At 45.5% G+C, this 19621-nt stretch overlaps 1 protein-coding gene and 1 non-coding gene across 2 annotated transcripts in view; both read left to right on the top strand.

The window, feature by feature from the left end:
- The window catches only part of LOC126254313 (heat shock protein 70 B2-like), a 127447-nt gene that overhangs the window by 57214 nt on the left and 50612 nt on the right, over nt 1-19621 (top strand). Inside the window, exons 3-4 of the mRNA XM_049955302.1 lie at nt 3988-4282; nt 9699-9982. Of these exons, the coding sequence (XP_049811259.1) occupies nt 3988-4282; nt 9699-9982 (579 nt within the window). The remainder of the gene's footprint in view (nt 1-3987; nt 4283-9698; nt 9983-19621) is intronic.
- Trnas-cga (transfer RNA serine (anticodon CGA)) lies at nt 11530-11606 on the top strand. Its single transcript has one exon. It is a non-coding gene; the product is annotated as a tRNA-Ser (tRNA).

Below are 19621 nucleotides of genomic sequence, written 5' to 3'. Positions count from 1 at the left end.
AACATGCGGTCGTGCATCATCCTGCTGAAATGTAGGGTTTCGCAGGGATCGAATGAAGATTAGAGCCACGGGTCGTAACACATCTTAAATGTAACGTCCACTGTTCAAAGTGCCGTCATTGCCAACAAGAGGTGACCGAGACGAGTAACCAATGGCACCCCATACCATCACATCGGGTGATACGCCAGTATGGCGATGACGAATACACGCTTCCAATGTGCGTTCACCGCGATGTCGCCAAACACGGATGCGACCATCATGATGCTGTAAAGAGAACCTGGATTCATCCGAAAAAATGAAGTTTTGCCATTCGTGCACCCAGGTTCGTCGTTGAGTACACCATCGCAGGCGCTTCTGTCTGTGATGCAGCGTCAAGGGTAACCACAGCTATGGTCTCCGAGCTGTTAGTCCATGTTGCTGCAAACGTCGTCGATCTGTTCGTACAGATGGTTGTTGTCTTGCAAACGTCCCCATCTGTTGACTCAGGGTTCGAGAAGTGACTGCACGATCCGTTACAGCCATGCGGATAAGATGTCTGTCATCTCGACTGGTAGTGATACGAGGCCGTTGGGATCCAGTACGGTGTTCCGTATTACCCTCCTGAACCACCGATTCCATATTCTGCTAACAGTCATTGGATCTCGACCAACGCGAACAACAATGTCGCGATACGATAAACCGCAATCGCGATAGGTTACAATCCGACCTTTATCAAAGTCGGAAACGTGATGGTACGCATTTCTCCTCCTTACACGAGGCATCACAACAATGTTTCACCAGGCAACACCGGTTAACTGCTGTTTGTGTATGAGAAATCGGTTGGAAACTTTCCTCATGTCAGCACGTTGTAGGTGTCACCACCGGCGTCAACCTTGTGTGAATGCTCTGAAAAGCTAATCATTTGCATATCACAGCATCTTCTTCCTGTCGGTTAAATTTCGCGTCTGTAGCACGTCATCTTCGTGGTGTAGTAATTTTAATGGCCAGTAGTGTATTACCCCATGTTACCTCATGTAGTCTGTACACTTTGGAGCAGTATCTGATCATCATGTCGCCCATCTCTCCTCATGAAAAATAACAGGAACTCATCTTAAAAAGATTAATTTCGCCATTAATAAAGGTGCCGCGATGTTATGAGTGCACGTTAAATGCTGCGTCATTACTGGGTCTTAAAAGCGGCACTCAGCCGGGTATTGCGGATTTGTATCCCCTGAAGAATCGCAGACGTGAATGCTTTGGTCTTCTGAAAGGTTCACATTCTGATATTATGTTACTCACTATGGCTTGTCGAAACTTTGAGCGGTTGGGAACGACTGTTCTATGTCCCGTCATAGATGAGGTCTTAAATTCAGTTTTTGTGAGAGGCACACGGCACGGCGATTGAGGAGTGCCAAGTGTCTGGGGACTGTCGTCATCGACTGTCTCAGTCGCCTAGCATCCACTATAGAATCCGATACAAGCGCCTGGAATTTACATCATCTAACTACAAGCAGCCGGTGTAAGGAAATATTCTAGGCAAGCTAGAGAGATCTGTATTCTTCCAAGAGATGGAGCACAAACCCAGGATAGGGATGGAGAAGGAAATAACCCATTTCCTTTTCAAAATAACCATCCCGGCAAGTCCCCTTTATTGATTTAGGAAGCCGTAGAAAACAAAAACCAGGATGGTCAGGTGGCTATTTGAAACGTGTTTCTCCGAAATGCAAGTCCAGTGCCACTTCTCGTAGTATCATCGCCATGTGCGTATTAAGGTGAAATTCTGGATTCAGTGTCCGGAAGGTCATGTTGAAATCCTAATTCATTCGTTGTGACTCTCTAATTCATTTTGGAAAAATGCCGTGTGGTTCCTGCTGCAAGCTGCTGTGTGTCGCAACGGTCTAGCCACCTCCTCAAGAAAGAATTAAGTCAGTGTGGCGTAAACATGTATCAATTACGCGACAGGGGCCATTTCCGTTGTCCACCGAGCGTTCTCAAATCGTACGTGATATCTGCGTGGAAATTGTGCCCAATAAGGATGTGCAGCATCATTCCGTAGCCTCAGTTCGCAGGAATTTTTTTTGAGTTATCAGTCTTCTGACTGGGTTGATGCGGCCCATAACAAATTCCCCTCCTCTGCCAATATTTTCATCTCAGAGTAGCAATTGCAACTTACGTCCTCAATTATTAGCTGCATGTGTTCCAATCTCTATCTTCCTCTACAGTTTTCACCAACTACAACCCCTGCTAGTACCATGAGTAGCATGGAAGTTATTCCCTGATGTCTCAATAGATGTCCTAGCATTGTATTGTATTGTATGTTCACTGGGTGCCTAGAGGCGACGGAGAGGCTCCGTCCTCGCCGCAGCCGCAGTGGTCCACAACCCCACGACGACTACCGCAGTCCACTTCACCCCTCCACTGCCCCACACCGAACCACTCTTTCAGGGTTATTGTGCGGTTCGGCCTCCGGTGGACCCCCTCCCCCCAGGGAACGTCTCACACCAAACGAGTGTAACCCCTATGTTTTTGCGTGGTAGAATAATGGTAGTGTACGCGTATGTGGAGAACTTGTTTGCGCAACAATCGCCGACATAGTATAGCTGAAGCGGAATAAGGGGAACCAGCCTGTATTTGCCGAGGCAGATGGAAAACCGCCTAAAAACCATCCACAGACTGGCCGGCTCACCGGACCTCGACACAAGTCCTCCGGGCGGATTCGTGCCGGGGACCAGGCGCTCCTTCCCATTCCAGAAAGCCGTGCATTAGACCGCACGGCTAACCGGTTGGGCTGTCCTAGCGTACTATCCCTCTCCTTGGCAGTGTTTTCCGTATATTACTTTCCTCACCGATTCAGCGGAGAACCTCCTCGCTCCTTACGATATCAGTCAATCTAATTTTCAACATTCTTCTGTAGTACCACATCTCAAATGCTTCGGTTCTCTTCTGTTCCAGTTTTCCCACTGTCCATGTTTCACTACCATACAATACTGTGATCCAAATGTACATTGTCGGAGATTTCTTCCACAAATTAAGGCCTTTTTTTGGTACTAGTAGACCTCTCTCGGCCAGGAATGCCCTTTTTGTCAGTGCTAGTCTGCTTGTGATGTCCTCCTTGCTCTGTCCGTCATAGGTTATTTTGCTGTTGAGGTAGCAGAATTCCTTAACTTCCTCTAATTCGTGATCTTCAATTCTGATGATAAGTTTCTCGCTATTGTCATTTCTGCTCCTTCTCATTATTTTTGTCTTTTTTCATTTACTCTCAATCCACATTCTACACTCATTAGGCTTTTCGTTCTAATCAACAGATCCTGTAATTCTTTTTCACTTTGACTGAGGACGGCAATCTCACCAGCGAAAGTTATCATTGACATCCTTTCACCCAGAATCTTAATCTCACTCTTCAACTTTTCTTTTATTTCTGTCATTACTTTTACGATGTATAGATTGGACAGCAGGGCCGAAACAGTACATCCTTGTCTGACACCCTTTTTAATCCGAGAATTTCGTTCTTGGTCTTCCAGTCTTATTCGTCCCTCTTGGTTCTTGTAGATATTAAACATTACCCGTCTTTCCCCATAGCATACCCCTACTTTCCTCAGAGTTTTTTTACATCTTGCACCCTTCGACATTGTCGACGGGTTTTCCAGGTCGACAAATCTTGCGAATGTGTCTTGATTTTTGTTCAGTCTTGTTTACATCATCAACTGCCTCTCTGGTTCCTTTACCTTTCCTAAAGCCAAACTGATCGTCGTCTGATAGATCTTATATATTTTTTCCATTGTTCTGTACATTATTCTTGTCAGGAATTTGGACACATGGGCTGTTCATCTGAATGTTTTAATTCTCGCACTTGCCGTCGCTTATATCTTTGCAATTGCAGCATACGTTCAGTTCCTGGAGACATTCTCAGGAAGTTTCCTGTCTGTTGCTGCCATGACTTAGGGTATCTGTCCCGCGGAGCGTTCTCCGCTAGTAACTGTTGTCGACTGGCGCGGTGGCGTGTCGCAGGTGGAGTACAAGGGCGAGACGAAGAGGTTCGCGCCCGAGGAGATCAGCTCGATGGTGCTGAGCAAGATGCGCGAGATCGCCAGCACGTACCTGGGCGCCGACGTGCGCGACGCGGTGATCACGGTGCCGGCCTACTTCAACGACGCGCAGCGCAGCGCCACCAAGGACGCGGGCGCCATCGCCGGCCTCAACGTGCTGCGCATCATCAACGAGCCCACCGCCGCCGCGCTCGCCTACGGGCTCGACAAGAACCTGCAGGGCGAGAAGAACGTGCTCATCTTCGACCTCGGCGGAGGTGGGTGGCTCAGGTCTTATCACGTAGTACTCCAACCGGGTAGCGACACATCTGATGATTCAATGTATCTTCTACTTCGATATTCCTTCCTGCCTAGATCCGTTGGTAGTCACAATCTTCACAAGCCAGGCTGCATACAAACAGAAACTCTGAAATACATTTTGAAGTTTGAATCTACATTTTCTTTCAATACTACCAAAGCCAAAGTTCATGCAAGCTTCTAATACTGTACAACAAGTAACCTTATACGTCGGACGAATCAAGGCCAAAAAATTGGTACATAATGTGACGAACAATCAAACAATTTAAAATTATAGATGGTAAAATCTGTTTTGAACTGAGTGAATGAGCAAATCCGCAATAGCTGTTTATTGTGTTTACACTGTATGACGACCGGTTTCATAACCTGGAGGTATATCGACAGGATATCTGGGTATAGAATGAGACTACACAAGCAAAAGCACTAACAGTCAACATAACGTAACCAACAAAATAGACAGTAAAGAGATGTACTCAATAAACTAACACTTCATGTGCTACGAATTCCAAGGTGCAAGTGCGCATAAAAACATACCACTCCTCAGTAAAACCTTTGATGAAGCGGCAGATGCGCATGCGATCCGAACCACGCATGTTCTGTAATACGTCTCCAAAACACAGTCAAAAAGGCGACCCCGGACAGCACAAGAAGGTTCAAATGGCTCTGAGCACTATGGAATTTAACTTCTAAGGTCATCAGTCCCCTAGAACTTAGAACTACTTAAACCTAACTAACCTAAGGACATCACACACATCCATGTGTGTAGCGGTCGCGCGGTTCCAGACTGTAGCGCCTAGAACCGCTCGGCCACCACGGCCCGCAGCACGTTACAGTCCACATACGATAGGATAAAACCTATGAGCAGAAAACATTGCAGATTGAACGAACGTAATGTAAATTAAAACACAGCTCGCGGTGTCGGTAGAGTATAAAAGTGGAGAAACATACGATCGTCAAAATCCGTGGGGGAAACAAAGAATTAAAAGACACAGAATCATTGGGAGTCGTCACCATATTAAAATATATTGGCAGGCGTCAAATAGAACTGCACGTCACAGTGCTAGCCACACACTGAATACTGTGAAGCCGAGTACGCGCCACACCACCGCGGGTTGAAGATCGTGACGTCTAGCTGTAGAAACCAGATTACAAGGACGCGCAGACTGGACCTTGTAAATGGCAGTAAAAAAATGGATTTCAGTGTTAAATAACGATCAAATACAAGAGACAGAAAATATTAACCATTAGACTTACGAGAAGTAAGATACACTTAAAATTACTTACCGATAAGTACACTTGTAAGGTGGAGGAATAAATGAAGATCAGATTCGCACCTTACATGAAAGCTGTGTACATCACAATGGGAAGGTCAATATGACACCTAACTTTATTCGGCGGTTATGAGCAAATTTGCGTATCAGTATGTAATGCAAAACAGGGATGACACTCAATCGACAGTAATTAACACACCATCCCTATATAATGGATGTCTATGAGCAGAAGGTGCAACAAACAGCGAGAGGTGTTTTAGTTTGGAATTTCAGAGGGGCAAGCTGAGGCAAGGCCGCGCTACAGGGGGTACCATGGAAACAAAGGGGAGTCCCAGGCCGAAGGTCAACGACCGACCAGTGACTCAGATGGGGAGAGCGAGTGTAATGGCCCATCTGGGGGAGGACAGGAAAGAAAGCTTTTAAAAACTGTGTTTCAGAATTCCAAAGGGATATCAACAAAACCTGTGACGCATTTTCGATCATGTGTCCAGCGAGTGCTACACATGTGAAAGACTAAATGTACGCATTTAGGTGTCTGGAATGGGCACAAAATGTCCGATAGGCGGAAACGTGCTAGGAAGTACAAAAGAGCCAAAGTTTCGCCTCAATTTAATGGTAGGGACCTTGCAATTGGTAGAGAGAGTTTCCACAATATAAGAGAAACGCTCCTATTGGTTGAAAAAAGCCATGACGTGAAGAACGAAAGAACCCATGTGGGGAGACAGTTCAGCTATGAGTAAGACAAGACGGAAATTTTGGGGGACTCTTCACTGAACTGGCGTCAAGTGCAGAACAGAGCGTATAATGTTCTGCACGACACAGAGGAGTAATTTTGGTGAACACAGCTTTCACAGCGGCTGACATACAGCTAGAAATTAGCTGTAGCATCGTTTAGCTCCAGCTGTGGAGAAACGAACCAGCCAATTAGTTAATTGTTATTGCAAGAACTGAGAGGGCGTTATAATATGCACGCTGCTCCAACCATGCGCGTGTATATTGCCACATTCTAAGACTAGGGATGAGTACATGTTCTCTTGCATAACGAGAAACATAGGGAAAGTTTCTGCTGGAAAATTCAGCAACGGTGTAATTAGTTTTATAGGAATTTCAGCGGAAGAGAGTGGCTAGCAGACGACAGCTCATTGCAGCTTAAGGTAAATACCACGTGCAGAGGCATAAACTTGTTGGTTCACCAGCTTGCGTCCACTGTAAAGTCTAGCGACCTTGGATAATTGCCGGCCGAAGTGGCCGTGCGGTTAAAGGCGCTGCAGTCTGGAACCGCAAGACCGCTACGGTCGCAGGTTCGAATCCTGCCTCGGGCATGGATGTGTGTGATGTCCTTAGGTTAGTTAGGTTTAAGTAGTTCTAAGTTCTAGGGGACTGATGACCTCAGAAGTTAAGTCCCATAGTGCTCAGAGCCATTTCTTAGTTGTTGTTTATAGTTCCCCCACCCCCCTCCCCTTAGGTGGCTGGTAGCGTTCATGATGTCGTTCCTCACTCTCTGATTAAAACAGTTAATTTATATGAGTAAAAATAATGATATTAATCTTGATGAGATTATGATGTGTGTGCTCTTGAGACCTGTAAGACTGATGCTGCTGTGGGTCCGTGGTAGCATTTGGTAGACGAAGGATTTGAAAGCAGATGGGGCTGGAGAACATATTCATATCGAAAGGATATGGGATAAGTATTGGGAAGGATCAAGAGACGGGATTCAGGTGGTAGCAGGTGGATAGGTATGCAGGAAAAGGGTTCGCTACAGACTTCCTATGTAAATGGAAAAAGTAGATCAGGCTGCAGCTTATAGGACGCTTAGGTCTCATGAATTATTTCACGGTCTGGGAGAGGAATTTCTAAATCATTACTTTAGAAACGGACGTGGAGCGGCTGGTGATATAAAGACGGTAGGATGTGGTGGCAGGTGTAGCAGCATACCAGAGTTCTCAAGCATGGCAGATACAGCGGTGGTTAGGATTCGATATTGCGGCAGATGCGGGACTTGTGAAAGCATTCCATATGCTTAAGATGTGGGAACTTTATCAGCCGGTGCAGGATACAGGTTATGAAGGGTAGAAGAAGACTGAGGCAGAGAATATGACAGTCAGTGGTTTGTCAGGTGTGGTAAAACTTAACACTCTGTACTTTTTTGGGAACCCATATATGAGTAAAGTACAAGGTGTTCCAAAATGGTCTGTACAACTTTGATAACATACATTTCAGAAGTGGGGACATACTTAAACATGTGCGCCATCTATAACACGCAGGGTATGTAAGTGATATTCCAGTTTCTCCCATGAATATAGGGTAGACGATGGCACGGATATGATACAGGAATTGGGGTGGAAATCTTTAAAACGAAGGGTTTTTTCGTTGCAACAAACTCTTCTCATAAAATTTCAATCACCAACTGTCTTCAGACTGTGAAAACAGTTGACTGGGTTCACCTACATAGGGAGGAATCACAGTCATAATACACTACTGGCCATTAAAATTGCTACACCAAGAAGAAATGCAGATCATAAACGGGTATTCATTGGACAAATATATTATACTAGAACTGACATGTGATTACATTTTCACGCAATTTGGGTGCATAGATCCTGAGAAATCGTACCCAGAACAACCACCTGAGGCCGTAATAACGGCCTTGGTAAGCCTGGACATTGAGTCAAACAGAGCTTGGATGGCGTGTACAGGTACAGCTGCCCATGGAGCTTCAACGCGATACCACAGTTCATCAAGGGTAGTGACTGGCGTACTGTGATGAGCCAGTTGCTCGGCCACCATTGACCAGACGTTTTCAATTGGTGAGAGATGTGGAGAATGTGCTGGCCAGGGCAGTAGTCGAACATTTTCTGTATCCAGAAAGACCCGTACAGGACCTGCAACATGCGGTCGTGCGTTATCCTGCTGAAATGTAGGGTTTCGCAGGGATCGAATTAAGGGTACAGCCACGGGTCGTAACACATCTGAAATGTAACTTCCACTATTCAAAGTGCCGTCAATGCGAACAAGAGATGACCGAGACGTGTAACCAATGGCACCCCATACCATCACGCCGGGTGATACGCCAGTATGGCGATGACGAATGCACGCTTCCAAAGTGCATTCACCGCGGTGACACCAAACACGGATGCGACCATGATGATGCTGTAAACCGAACCTGGATTCATCCCAAAAAATGACGTTTTGCCATTCGTGCACCCAGGTTCGTCAGTGAGTACACCATCGCAGGCGCTCCTGTATGTGATGTAGCGTCAAGGGTAACCGCAGCCATGGTCTCCGAGCTGATAGTTCATGCTGCTGCAAACGTTGTCGAACTGTTCGTGCAGATGGTTGTTGTCTTGCAAATATCCCCATCTGTTAACTCAGGGATCGAGAAGCAGCTGCACGATCCGTTACAGCCAAGTGGATAAGATACCTGTCATTTCGACTGCTAGTGATAATAGGCCGTTGGGATCCAGCACGGCGTTCCGTATTACTCTCCTGAACCCACCGACTGCAACGCGAGCAGCAATGCCGCGATACGATAAACCGCAGTCGCGATAGGCTACAATCCGACCATTATCAAAGTCGGAAACGTGATGGTACGCATTTCTCCTCCTTACACGAGGCATCACAACAACGTTTCACCAGGCAACGCCGGTCAACTGCTGTTTGTGTATGAGAAATCGGCTGGAAACTTTCCTCATGTCAGCACGTTGTAGGTGTCGCCACCGGCGCCGACCTTGTGTGAATGTTCTGAAAAGCTAATCATTTGCATATCACAGCGTCTTCTTCCTGTCGGTTAAATTTCGCGTCTGTAGCACGTTATCTTCGTGGTGTAGCAAGTTTAATCGCCAGTAGTGTAAATTTAGATAAATCAGAGCTCGCACTGAAAGATTTAAATGTTCATTTTACTCGCGCGCTGTTCGAGAGGGGAACGTTAGAGAAATAGCTTGAAGGCGGTTCGATGAACCCTCTGTCAGGCACTTCATTGTGAACTGCATAGTAATTGTGTAGTTGTAGGTGTAGAGAAAGGTGTAAAGATCATTTGGGACATCTTTTTACCAATCACCTGAGCAGATTGAGTTGATGGAGGGCAGGTTTTCTCTAACTGTTGCAGGCACTTTTGACGTGTCGGTGCTGGCCATCTCGGAAGGGTCGCTGTTCGAGGTGAAGTCGACGGCGGGTGACACGCACCTGGGCGGCGAGGACTTCGACAACCGGCTGGTGCAGCACCTGGCGGAAGAGTTTCAGCGCAAGCACCGCAAGGACATGCGCGCCAACGCGCGCGCGCTGCGACGCCTGCGCACCGCCGCCGAGCGCGCCAAGCGGACGCTCTCGTCCAGCACCGAGGCCAGCCTCGAGATAGACGCGCTGCACGACGGCATCGACTTCTACGCCAAGGTGCGCCGCACTACCTCACTGCCCACAACTAACCAATATGCTGAGCGTCTTCGCAAACACATTCGCTCGATTAATACTTGACTAATTTATTTATTCGTACCGGTTAATCATTTCTAGTCGAACTGCTTGTGAAGTGGCAACACTGTCTCGATAGTTGGCTACACTGCATTTTATATGAAAGTTGAGCTCTGCTGCGTGTTCGTGTATCAGTTGTGGTAAACTCGTATTGTTGAGCTAAAGCAGTGGGTAGTTTGCATTAGAACTGCGAAGTGATACTGTGGAGTGTTACATAAAGAAAAGCTCCATCAAGGACTGTAAAATAAATGTTTCAAGGGAAGTATCCTGGTAGGAAACTGACCACGAGCAGCACACCTGTGCAAGAAATGGAGGGGTGTGGAATCCGTTCAGAATGTGTGGAGGAACAGGCGACCGACAGTGAGGACCACTGAAACAATAGACAAAATTCGCATGGACAATACAGTAAGTCTTCTCAAGACAGTAAGGAGGTTATCGCAGTAGGTTGGTGTATCAAGTACAGTGTGTACAGTGTACTAAAGGATGTGCAATTAAAAGCCTATTATATGAGTTGGTGCCAGAGTTGAAATTTGAGGACCAGGGAACAAGAGTTAATTACTGCAATTGGCTTTTCGGTATCAAATGCTAACGGTTAATTGGAATCCATGCTTTAGTACATTTCAGATGAGGACTATTTCATTTGTCAGGATATGTAAACTCCCAGAATTGCAAGACAATCCACATATTCTGCTTGAATAATCTCCACTCAGACCGAGCGAGATGGCGCAGTGGCTAGCACACTGGACTCGCATTCGGGAGGACGACGGTTCAATCCCGCATCCGGCCATCCTGATTTAGGTTTTCCGTGATTTCCCTAAATCGCTCAAGGCAAATGCCAGGATGGTTCCTTTGAAAGGGCACGGCCGACTTCCTTCCCCGTCCTTTGCGAGACCGATGACCTCGCTGTTTGGTCTCTTCTCCCCAAGAACCCAACACCCCCCCCCCCCCCCACCCCCTAATTCAGTTCAGTTCTCCACTCAGAAAAGACAGGTGTTTGGTGTGCGTTGTCCGGCATGCATATTATTGGCCCCATATTTTTCTATTACACTTTCAACAGTGCCAGATATCTAGAGATCTTTGACTGACGGAGTTATGTGGCCCCCAAGGTTCCTGGAGCTAACATCGTGTGACTTTTATTTATGGGGCACACTAAAAATAAGTGTATGCCGACAAACCCCACACAGTAGACGACCTTAAACGGAATATTACTAGAGAAATTAACAATATATTTCCTGCAGAATTGCAGCGATTCCTGGATGCCCATGGCCACCATTTCCAGCATCTCTTATAAACATGAGGTGTATATGAAACTTCCTGGCAGATTAAAACTGCGTGCCGGACCGAGACTCGAACTCGGGACGTTTGCCTTTCGCGCGCAACTGCAAGGTCCGCAGGAGAGCTTCTTTAAAGTTTGGAAGGTAGGAGGCGAGGTACTGGCAGAAGTAAAGCTGTGAGGACAGGGCGTGAGTCGTGCTTGGGTAGCTCAGTTGGTAGAGCAGTTGCCCGCGAAAGGCAAAGGTCCCGAGTTCGAGTCTCGGTCCGGCACGCAGTTTTAATCGGCCAGGAAGTTTCATATCAGCGCACACTCCGCTAGGAGTGAAAATTTCATTCTGGAAACATCCCCCAGGCTGTGGCTAAGCCATGTGTCCGAAATATCCTTTCTTTCAGGAGTGCTAGTTCTGCAAGGTTCGCAGGAGAGCTTCTGTAAAGTTTGGAAGGTAGGAGGCGAGGTACTGGCAGACGTAAAGCTGTGAGGACGGGGCGTGAGTCGTGCTTCGGTAGCTCAGTTGGTAGAGCACTTGCCCGCGAAAGGCAAAGGTCCCGAGTTCGAGTCACGGTCCGGCACGCAGTTCTAATCTGCCAGGAAGTGTCATATCAGCGCACACTCCGCTGCAGAGCGAAAATTTCATTCTGGAGGTAATTATATGTATTTTAACGTTACTGTTATCTACTCTTTGTTAGTTAATTTGTTGTTACTTGAATATTGGACATGAGGTGTATCGGTTTTATGTGGGCTATCCTGTATAAAAGTATTGGTCAAATACAGAAATATGTAATCAAATATGTAAGATATATTTCGCTTATGCAGAATTCGGTATAGGCTGCAGCTGTCTTGGCGTAATACAGGGGATCCTTTTGAGTGCATCCACTAACGGACATTTTAGAAGGTAATTATCAATGGAATTAGCCAACAGCCATGTATTACACGGCTGTTGGCGAATTTGATCAGCCGATGTCCCCCGTCCATGATGGATCAACAGAGATTGTAGAAGGTGTTCCGTTGTTTGTGTCTGATCACACTTACCTGTCAGTGGCTGTGTAGCCCCCACCATTTCATAAGTTGTTTTGATCGCACGTGCCTGTACGAAGTCGGTCGAACATTTTCCAGTGTCGCCATTCTAAGTGGGAGACCTGGGGTAGAGCTTCCTATGTGAAAAGGGCTTCCGAATGTTCTTCTTACTTTAATGATTTTGTAGAACTTTCATTTGGTAGCACTGATATATTAAATTTTGCCTAGATTTAAGCCATTTGGGCACAGCCTGATTGTTATGTACCGGGTAAGGCAGGTCGTTCATCTTTTTGGTCCTTTCTTCAAGCACAGGAACGATCTTGTGATATTTGGTGGGACAATACCCGATTATGAATATAAATGGTCCTCTTTAAAAGGCCTCAGGCAGCCAGTTATCTTCCTGCAGGTATCGTTTAGGAGCGCTTCCATTTTTCTAGTGTGACGAGATTTTTCCCAGACTGGACATCCATACTCAGCGAGCGAAATCATCTGGCGAAAGCTGTGGAACGGACTACTTTCGCATTGGCGCTCCACTTCGCAGCTGACAGTATGTTCTGTATGCCATTACGTGTTTGTATTTTAGCTTTTGTTTTCTCGATATGTTTCTTATATGTTCAGGTTCTGTCGGGAGCGATGCCCAGATAGGGTGGTCGAGGACAATTGTTTAAGCGCGATATTGAGTTCCTTTCCTGCCTCCCGGTTGTTGACTAATAGAACCCGGTACCTGTGTACTGAACGTCGAATGTTCCATAGAAGCGGAAATAACACCGAGTGTGCCACAAAAATGCGTAATAGGACCTCTAGAGCTCTCAATACACACAAACTGTTTATAAGATAGGAGCAGAAGCACTATACGACTTTCCGTTGACGATGCTGCAGTCTACAGTAAATTATCATCCTTGGACGATTGTGAGGAACTGCAAAAAGAATTGGACAAAATTTCCGCTTCGTGTAAGGAATGTCCGCTCTCTTTAAATGTGAATAAATGTAAGATAACGCTTGTAACAAAGAGAAAGAATAGGATAGTATCCCAAGATCCCAAGAACTATGGGCAGCGTCTTCAGCATGTCATATCACATAAGTATTTACACCGAGAAGCGATATGAAATGGGAGGATCAAGTAAAATTAGGTTTAGTGAAGGCGAAGGATGACTTGTTAAATTTCTCGGCAGGCTTCTGAAAAGGTACAAAACGTCTATAAAGGAAATCGCATTCAGGACGCTAGAGCGACCAATTCTACTGTTAGGATATTAGTTGTCCTTATGGCGACAGATCAGATATTAAATGAATTCAGAGACGCGCAGTTAAAATCGTAACAACATGAAATGCTCGGGCAGCTCTTGGAAGAAAGGAGACCTCGTTTTCGTGCAACCCTCTTGGGTAAATTTAGAGAAGCTGTGTTCGAAGAAGACAGTGTGTTCATTATGGCGCCACCATCGTGTGTCTCATCTAGGGACCATGAAATAGATAAGAGGGGTCAGGGCGCTTACAAAGGCATACAGACAGTCCCGCTCTCAAGGGGACCGTACGAACGTCCTTTCGCCCATTTTATTCATACTGAGAGGGTATGTAGGGCACGATTGGAGTGCCAACATGTGTAAACAGAAAGACGCAACTCTTGATCGAGTTTGAGAACTACAGGCGTTCTTAATACTTTCTAATGGTCGCTAATTTTCAAATACTCCACAGTTTAGCGAATAAAGCGTTTAGTTTCAGAAGCGCGGTCTGTGGTTCGAATATCGCTGCTACTACTTTTGTTTTTCATTCCCAAGTAATTCAAGCAACAGGTTTGCTATGACAGTGCAAATTATCAATATCGAATGAATCATTTAATATTTTAATTACCTTATCCTGAGAAATGGAGAAAAATTACTCATAAGATGGGAAATAAAAAAAAGGTACAAGGGAATTTTGAATCAAATCAGTACAGTCACTTTATTTTCATTACTGTATCTGCATTTGTGACAAATATAATGTGCAGTCATTGGAGCCCTGCAAGAATCACGATGATACTGAACACAGGAACATGAAAAGCAATTATTATTGAGACATACAGCACTTGTAATGAACGCCAGACTTTTTTTGTTGCTTGTTTTTTTCAGTCTGTCTATTGCAAAATAAACTTCTTTTATCTCTATAAACGGTTCTCGCTCATCACAACATCGCGGCGTACCACAGCTATAGAAGCATATCACCGAATATATGGTGTGGATAACTGATGATGTCCGATTGATTGAATGTTTGATCAATCTTCTCTAGAAGCTATCTCTCTGTTCTGGTTGACGATGTACGTGTCATTCTGTAGTGATTTTGTAAGGCTCTTTACGTTCCTGTAAAAATAAACCTCGCAATGCTGCATCAGCAATTACTTTGATACTGCACGTTGGCAGACCATCTTCATCTTGAAAAGTTTACGTGGAAATTAAAAGTAAAAGCAGTATGGACGGCGAGATTCGATCCCAAGCATTTATCAAACGAAGCGCTTACTCGCTCGGCTGCGCGCTGCTTGGAAGTTAGTACGGTCCCTTGTCAGTGCGCTACTAGAATAGGAAATATAATCGATAATATTGGTCCGATGAACTTTTCACCATGCGCAGCACAGTTACCTGTGGAATGTATGTAATAGTATATCTGGCTTCAGCTGCCAGGGGCTGCAGTCATGTACGTGTGAGGTTCGTTTGCGTGTGTGTATGTGTGTGTGTGTGTGTGTGTGTGTGTGTGTGTCTGAGTCTGTCGTCTGGTTTCGACAAAGGCCTTGTTAGCCGAAAGCTTATATTGTGACAGACTTTTTGTTGTGCCTACCTGCGACTCAGCATCTCCGCTATATGGTGAGTAGCAGCTTTGCTTTTCATAATATTCTTTCATTCCATCCTGGATTTTCCGCTGTTTATATATATAGATACGTATATACATATGTAAGTATGGTACTGGCACAGAAGCAACATCGTCGACAAAGAGTGGCAGTGGAGGTCGAAGCAGATACACGAGCATTCTCCATTTTTAAAGTTATTTTTCTGTTCTTCAGTCACTCTGCTTAATCTGACAAATTAGTTTGCTCTCTGCGTTGCTTACAATTCCTGTATAGGATGTGCATTCCTCCTAATATTTCTTCTAATTCGTATAGATCTAATATATGTTGTTCTTCTAGAAGATCCAGCAAGCAGAGTTAAGAACGTTAGTGCGCAATAACTTCATTGTTGGGATGGTGAGTTTTGAAGGTTACATCGATTGCTACCATACCGCTAAAATTTTTTGTGATAGAAAACGTCGCCAGTTTGTTCAAGAATGACATGGGATTCTTTATTTTCTGCGTCTACAGTCTTGCAGTATTTCAGAAATGACAACTTTTTCCATCTCAAATGAGATGGCCTTCTCAAGTAATATCTGGCGGTTATATGTGTCAATTTATGTGTTTTCCTCTTAGGATAACGTAGTCCTATTTTCAACCATATTTACTTATTTAAGTTGTACGCAAAAGAAACCAGAATTCGACGTCGCCTATATAACAGTAATTAGCACTTCATACAATAATTCCTATCGAATTCATGTCAGTTCTACAGCCCTATTTACCACTTCGTGTGCAGTTCTCAAACCTTGTTCACATTTCAGAAGTTAGCCGTTTCTGACCTCCACAGGCCTCTTTCGTTCAGGTATGCGTTCCAAGATTTCTGTCATCCATTGTTTCCTGCAAATATTTTGCCCGTCTTAGGGCTGGCCTTCCTCTCCTTCTTCTCCTGGGCGGCTTTCAGTTTAAAATATACCTTGGCCACATATGCTTAGGCATTCTCTTTATGCATCCGTACCACTGAAGCGCTCCTTTCTCTAAAGTTTTTGTTACTGAGGTCGTTATCTCCATTCGTCTCAGTACCTCCTCGTTTCGCATCCCCTCTTGCCTCGGTAACTGCAGACATCTTCTCAATGTTCTAATTTTCTCGCTAACTTTCCTCGTTTGATCACAGCTCAATATGAAACTATATTCTCCCCAACTCTGTGAAACATTCTTTTCTTAATGTCTTGCCGATTATTATTACTCCATATTATCCCAAGCAAAGCTTTAGTAGCTTTCTATCCCACTGCTATTCTGGAACTAATATCTTTATCACATGTACCGGTGTTACCTACTATTCTTGCCAACTGTTTGAAGCTACTGCATGATTTTATTTCTTCTTCCTCTGTGTTAGTTCAAACAAACATATATATATATATATATATATATATATATATATATATATATCCCTTGTTGTCCAGACTTATTCCCAAACCCCATCTGCTATACTCCTCTTGAAGCTTTCTTGGCATGTATTCCACATACCCTTCATCTTGAGACAATATTAGCTGTTCATTCGCAAATAAAAGAGAGTCAAGAGCATCGTCGCCAGTCTTCACTCACATGCCTGAGCTTTTCCTGTACCTGGCGTTCAGTGCCTCTTCCAAATAAATGTTAAACAGAATTGGTAATATCCGTCAGCCTTGTTTTAGACGTTTGGCAACGAAAGTATTTTGAGTAACCTTAAAACATGAAAGTGTATAGGACAGAAATATAGCTGCGAAACAACGAAGAGTTAATAAAGATTTGAACAGTACTTAGATTTACGTCTAGCTAGCGACTGCAGTCTAGAGTTTCTGGCGCATCATCTAAAAAGTAATTCAAATCCCCTTGATGCGATCGAAGTGTACACTGACGAGCCAAAACATTATGACCATCTGCTTAATAGCATGTTTGTCCGTCTTTGGAACGAAATACATCACAGATTCGGCGTATAATGATCCGACAATTTGTTGGTAGGTTTGTGGAGGTGTGTGGCATTAGATGACTATGCACAGGTCATTCAGTTCGTGTAAATAACCGGCCGCTGATCAGCGTACACGGTGAAGTCGCCCGATAGCGAGCCAGATGGGTTCCATAGGATTTACATCTGGCGAATTTGGCCGCTGAGACGTCAACTTGAGTTTACTATAGTGCTGCTCAAACTACTGTAGCGCGGTTCTGACTCAGAGACACGGGCAATTATACCGCTGAAAGATGGTATCGCCGTCGGGGAATACATCAAACATGAAGTGATGCAGGCGGTTCGCAGCTGCCAGCGTGTCACTGATTACTACACAGGTCCCATGCAAGCGCAGGATACCGCTCCCACCATCCAGCGTCCGCGGCGAGCTGCACGTTTCGAGCCGCTGTTCACCTCGATGACGCCGTACGCGGAGACGACTATCGACCTAGTGTAGCAAAAATGTGATTCATCCGAAGAGCCGACACGTTGCCACTGATCGACTGTCCAATGCCGATGGTCCCGTGCCCACTGCAGCCGCAACTGACGATGCCATTGGCTCAACGCGTGATCACGTAGGAGAGTTCCGCTGCGGAGCTCCATGTTCAATGAAGAGAGTGGTCCGAAACACTGGTGTGTGCACCAGTATTATGCTCTTTCGGCCGACTCCTCGTTCTGTGAAGAGTCGTGGACGTCCAGCCACTTAGCGCCTAGTGGTAGTTTCACTGTGCTTCTATCTCTTTCCGTAAATGTGTACGACAGTAGCACGTGAACATTCGACCAGCTTCGCCGTTGACGAGATGCTAGTCCACAAGCTGTGCGTAATAATAATCTGCCCTTTGTCAAAGTCGCTTATCTCAATGGATTTCCTCATTTGCAGCCAGTATCTGCGCTAGGGTGATCCACCGTTCGTGTCTGCTCCGTTTACATAATTTTGTTACCGTGTCACTTACCTGCAACGCCACGAGGCGGCATCCAACGTCGAGATGGACAGTGTTCATAATGTTCGGCGTATTAGTTTACACATCCTCACAGTGCAAAAAAATTGTTCAAATGGCTCTGAGAACTATGGGTCAACATCTGAGGTCATCAGTCCCCTAGAACTCAGAACTACTGAAACCTAACTAACCTAAGGACATCACACCATCCATGCCCGAGGCAGGATTCGAACCTGCGGCCGTAGCGGTCACGCAGTTCCAGACTGAAGCGCCTAGAGCCGCTCGGCCACCCCGGCCGGCCTCACAATGCAATTGATAGTTTGCAGCGGCACGTTGCAGCTAAATTTAGGTGTCCAACTAAAGCCCCATTTATGTAGAGAATCCTTGATTTGGGCTTTCGAGACAAGTATGGAGACTCCTCAGGGTAACCGAGTCGCTGTGAATAGTTGTGATCTTGGTGGGAGAGTTCCTCATATAAATACACCTCGTATTTGAGGCTCTATGAACATGTTCCATCCGTTGTGCCATTGCTCTGATGAGATGTAATAGTTCTGGCTGTGTTCGTTCGCTCGTTGGAAAATGCTCTCTGCCTGACCAAAAAAGTGCAGCACCCAGAGGACATGGTAGGATGCCAATAAAACTTGTACACGGACACACCATCGGCTGATATATACAGGATTAGAGTTTCAATTCTTTGCTACAGGTAAGACGGTCACCAGAGTGAATTAGTATTGTTCGCTGTTGGTTTGTTACCAGGCCTGGTGTAAGAGGCTTGAATGGCTTCGGATGTTGAATGGTGGCTGTGAAGGACACGGAGATGCCGACGTATTTGTGTGAAAAAGCATTGTCGGCCCCTGACATCTGACATTGTTGGTGCCCATTTCGCCGGCTCATCGAATCCAGTATCCAAATTTGTGAGGCACTCGGACGTGAGAATGGCTCAATGCTGGAATGTATAGGCCGTGAGTCTAGGCACTCTTGTCTTCATGGTTCCAGTCAACCATGTCTGACCATCGCCAAGAAGGAACGACGTGTTGGGCATCAAACTCAGTCCCTTCATATCTGCACCCATCACCCGAGAAGAAGTAATACATTCGCTGCTACCTTCTGTGCCATCCCGCACCATTGATCGGATATTAGTAGGACATGGATAAGGGAATAATCATGATATGTGTAGGCTGCAGTTAACAGCGTAACACAAACGACTGCGCCGGGAGTGGTTGCGTGAACGGAAAGCAGGGACAGCTGGCGAATAGCGTCGCATGGTGTTCAGTGATGAATTGTGGTTCTGCACTACCCCGGATGACTATCGTCGGCGAGCATGGCGGCGACCTGGGGAGAGCTCCCAGTCTTCCAATATTTTGGGGAGGCACAGTAGTGTTGATCCTGACGTCATAGTATGGGGAGCATTCGTGCATGACTTCAGGTAATGGCTGGGTATGATTGAGGGAACAAGTACGGTACAACGTTACCTCACTGGCATCACGCATCCCCATGTGTTAACTCTCATGCGACAATATCTCGGTGCCATTTTTCAATAGGATAATGGTCACACACACATGACACT

The sequence above is a fragment of the Schistocerca nitens genome, chromosome 1, assembly GCF_023898315.1.
Source record: "Schistocerca nitens isolate TAMUIC-IGC-003100 chromosome 1, iqSchNite1.1, whole genome shotgun sequence".
In the NCBI taxonomy this organism is placed as follows: Eukaryota; Metazoa; Arthropoda; class Insecta; order Orthoptera; family Acrididae; genus Schistocerca; species Schistocerca nitens.
Note: the sequence above shows the minus strand (reverse complement) of the source record. Positions and strands in the feature narration are given on the sequence as shown.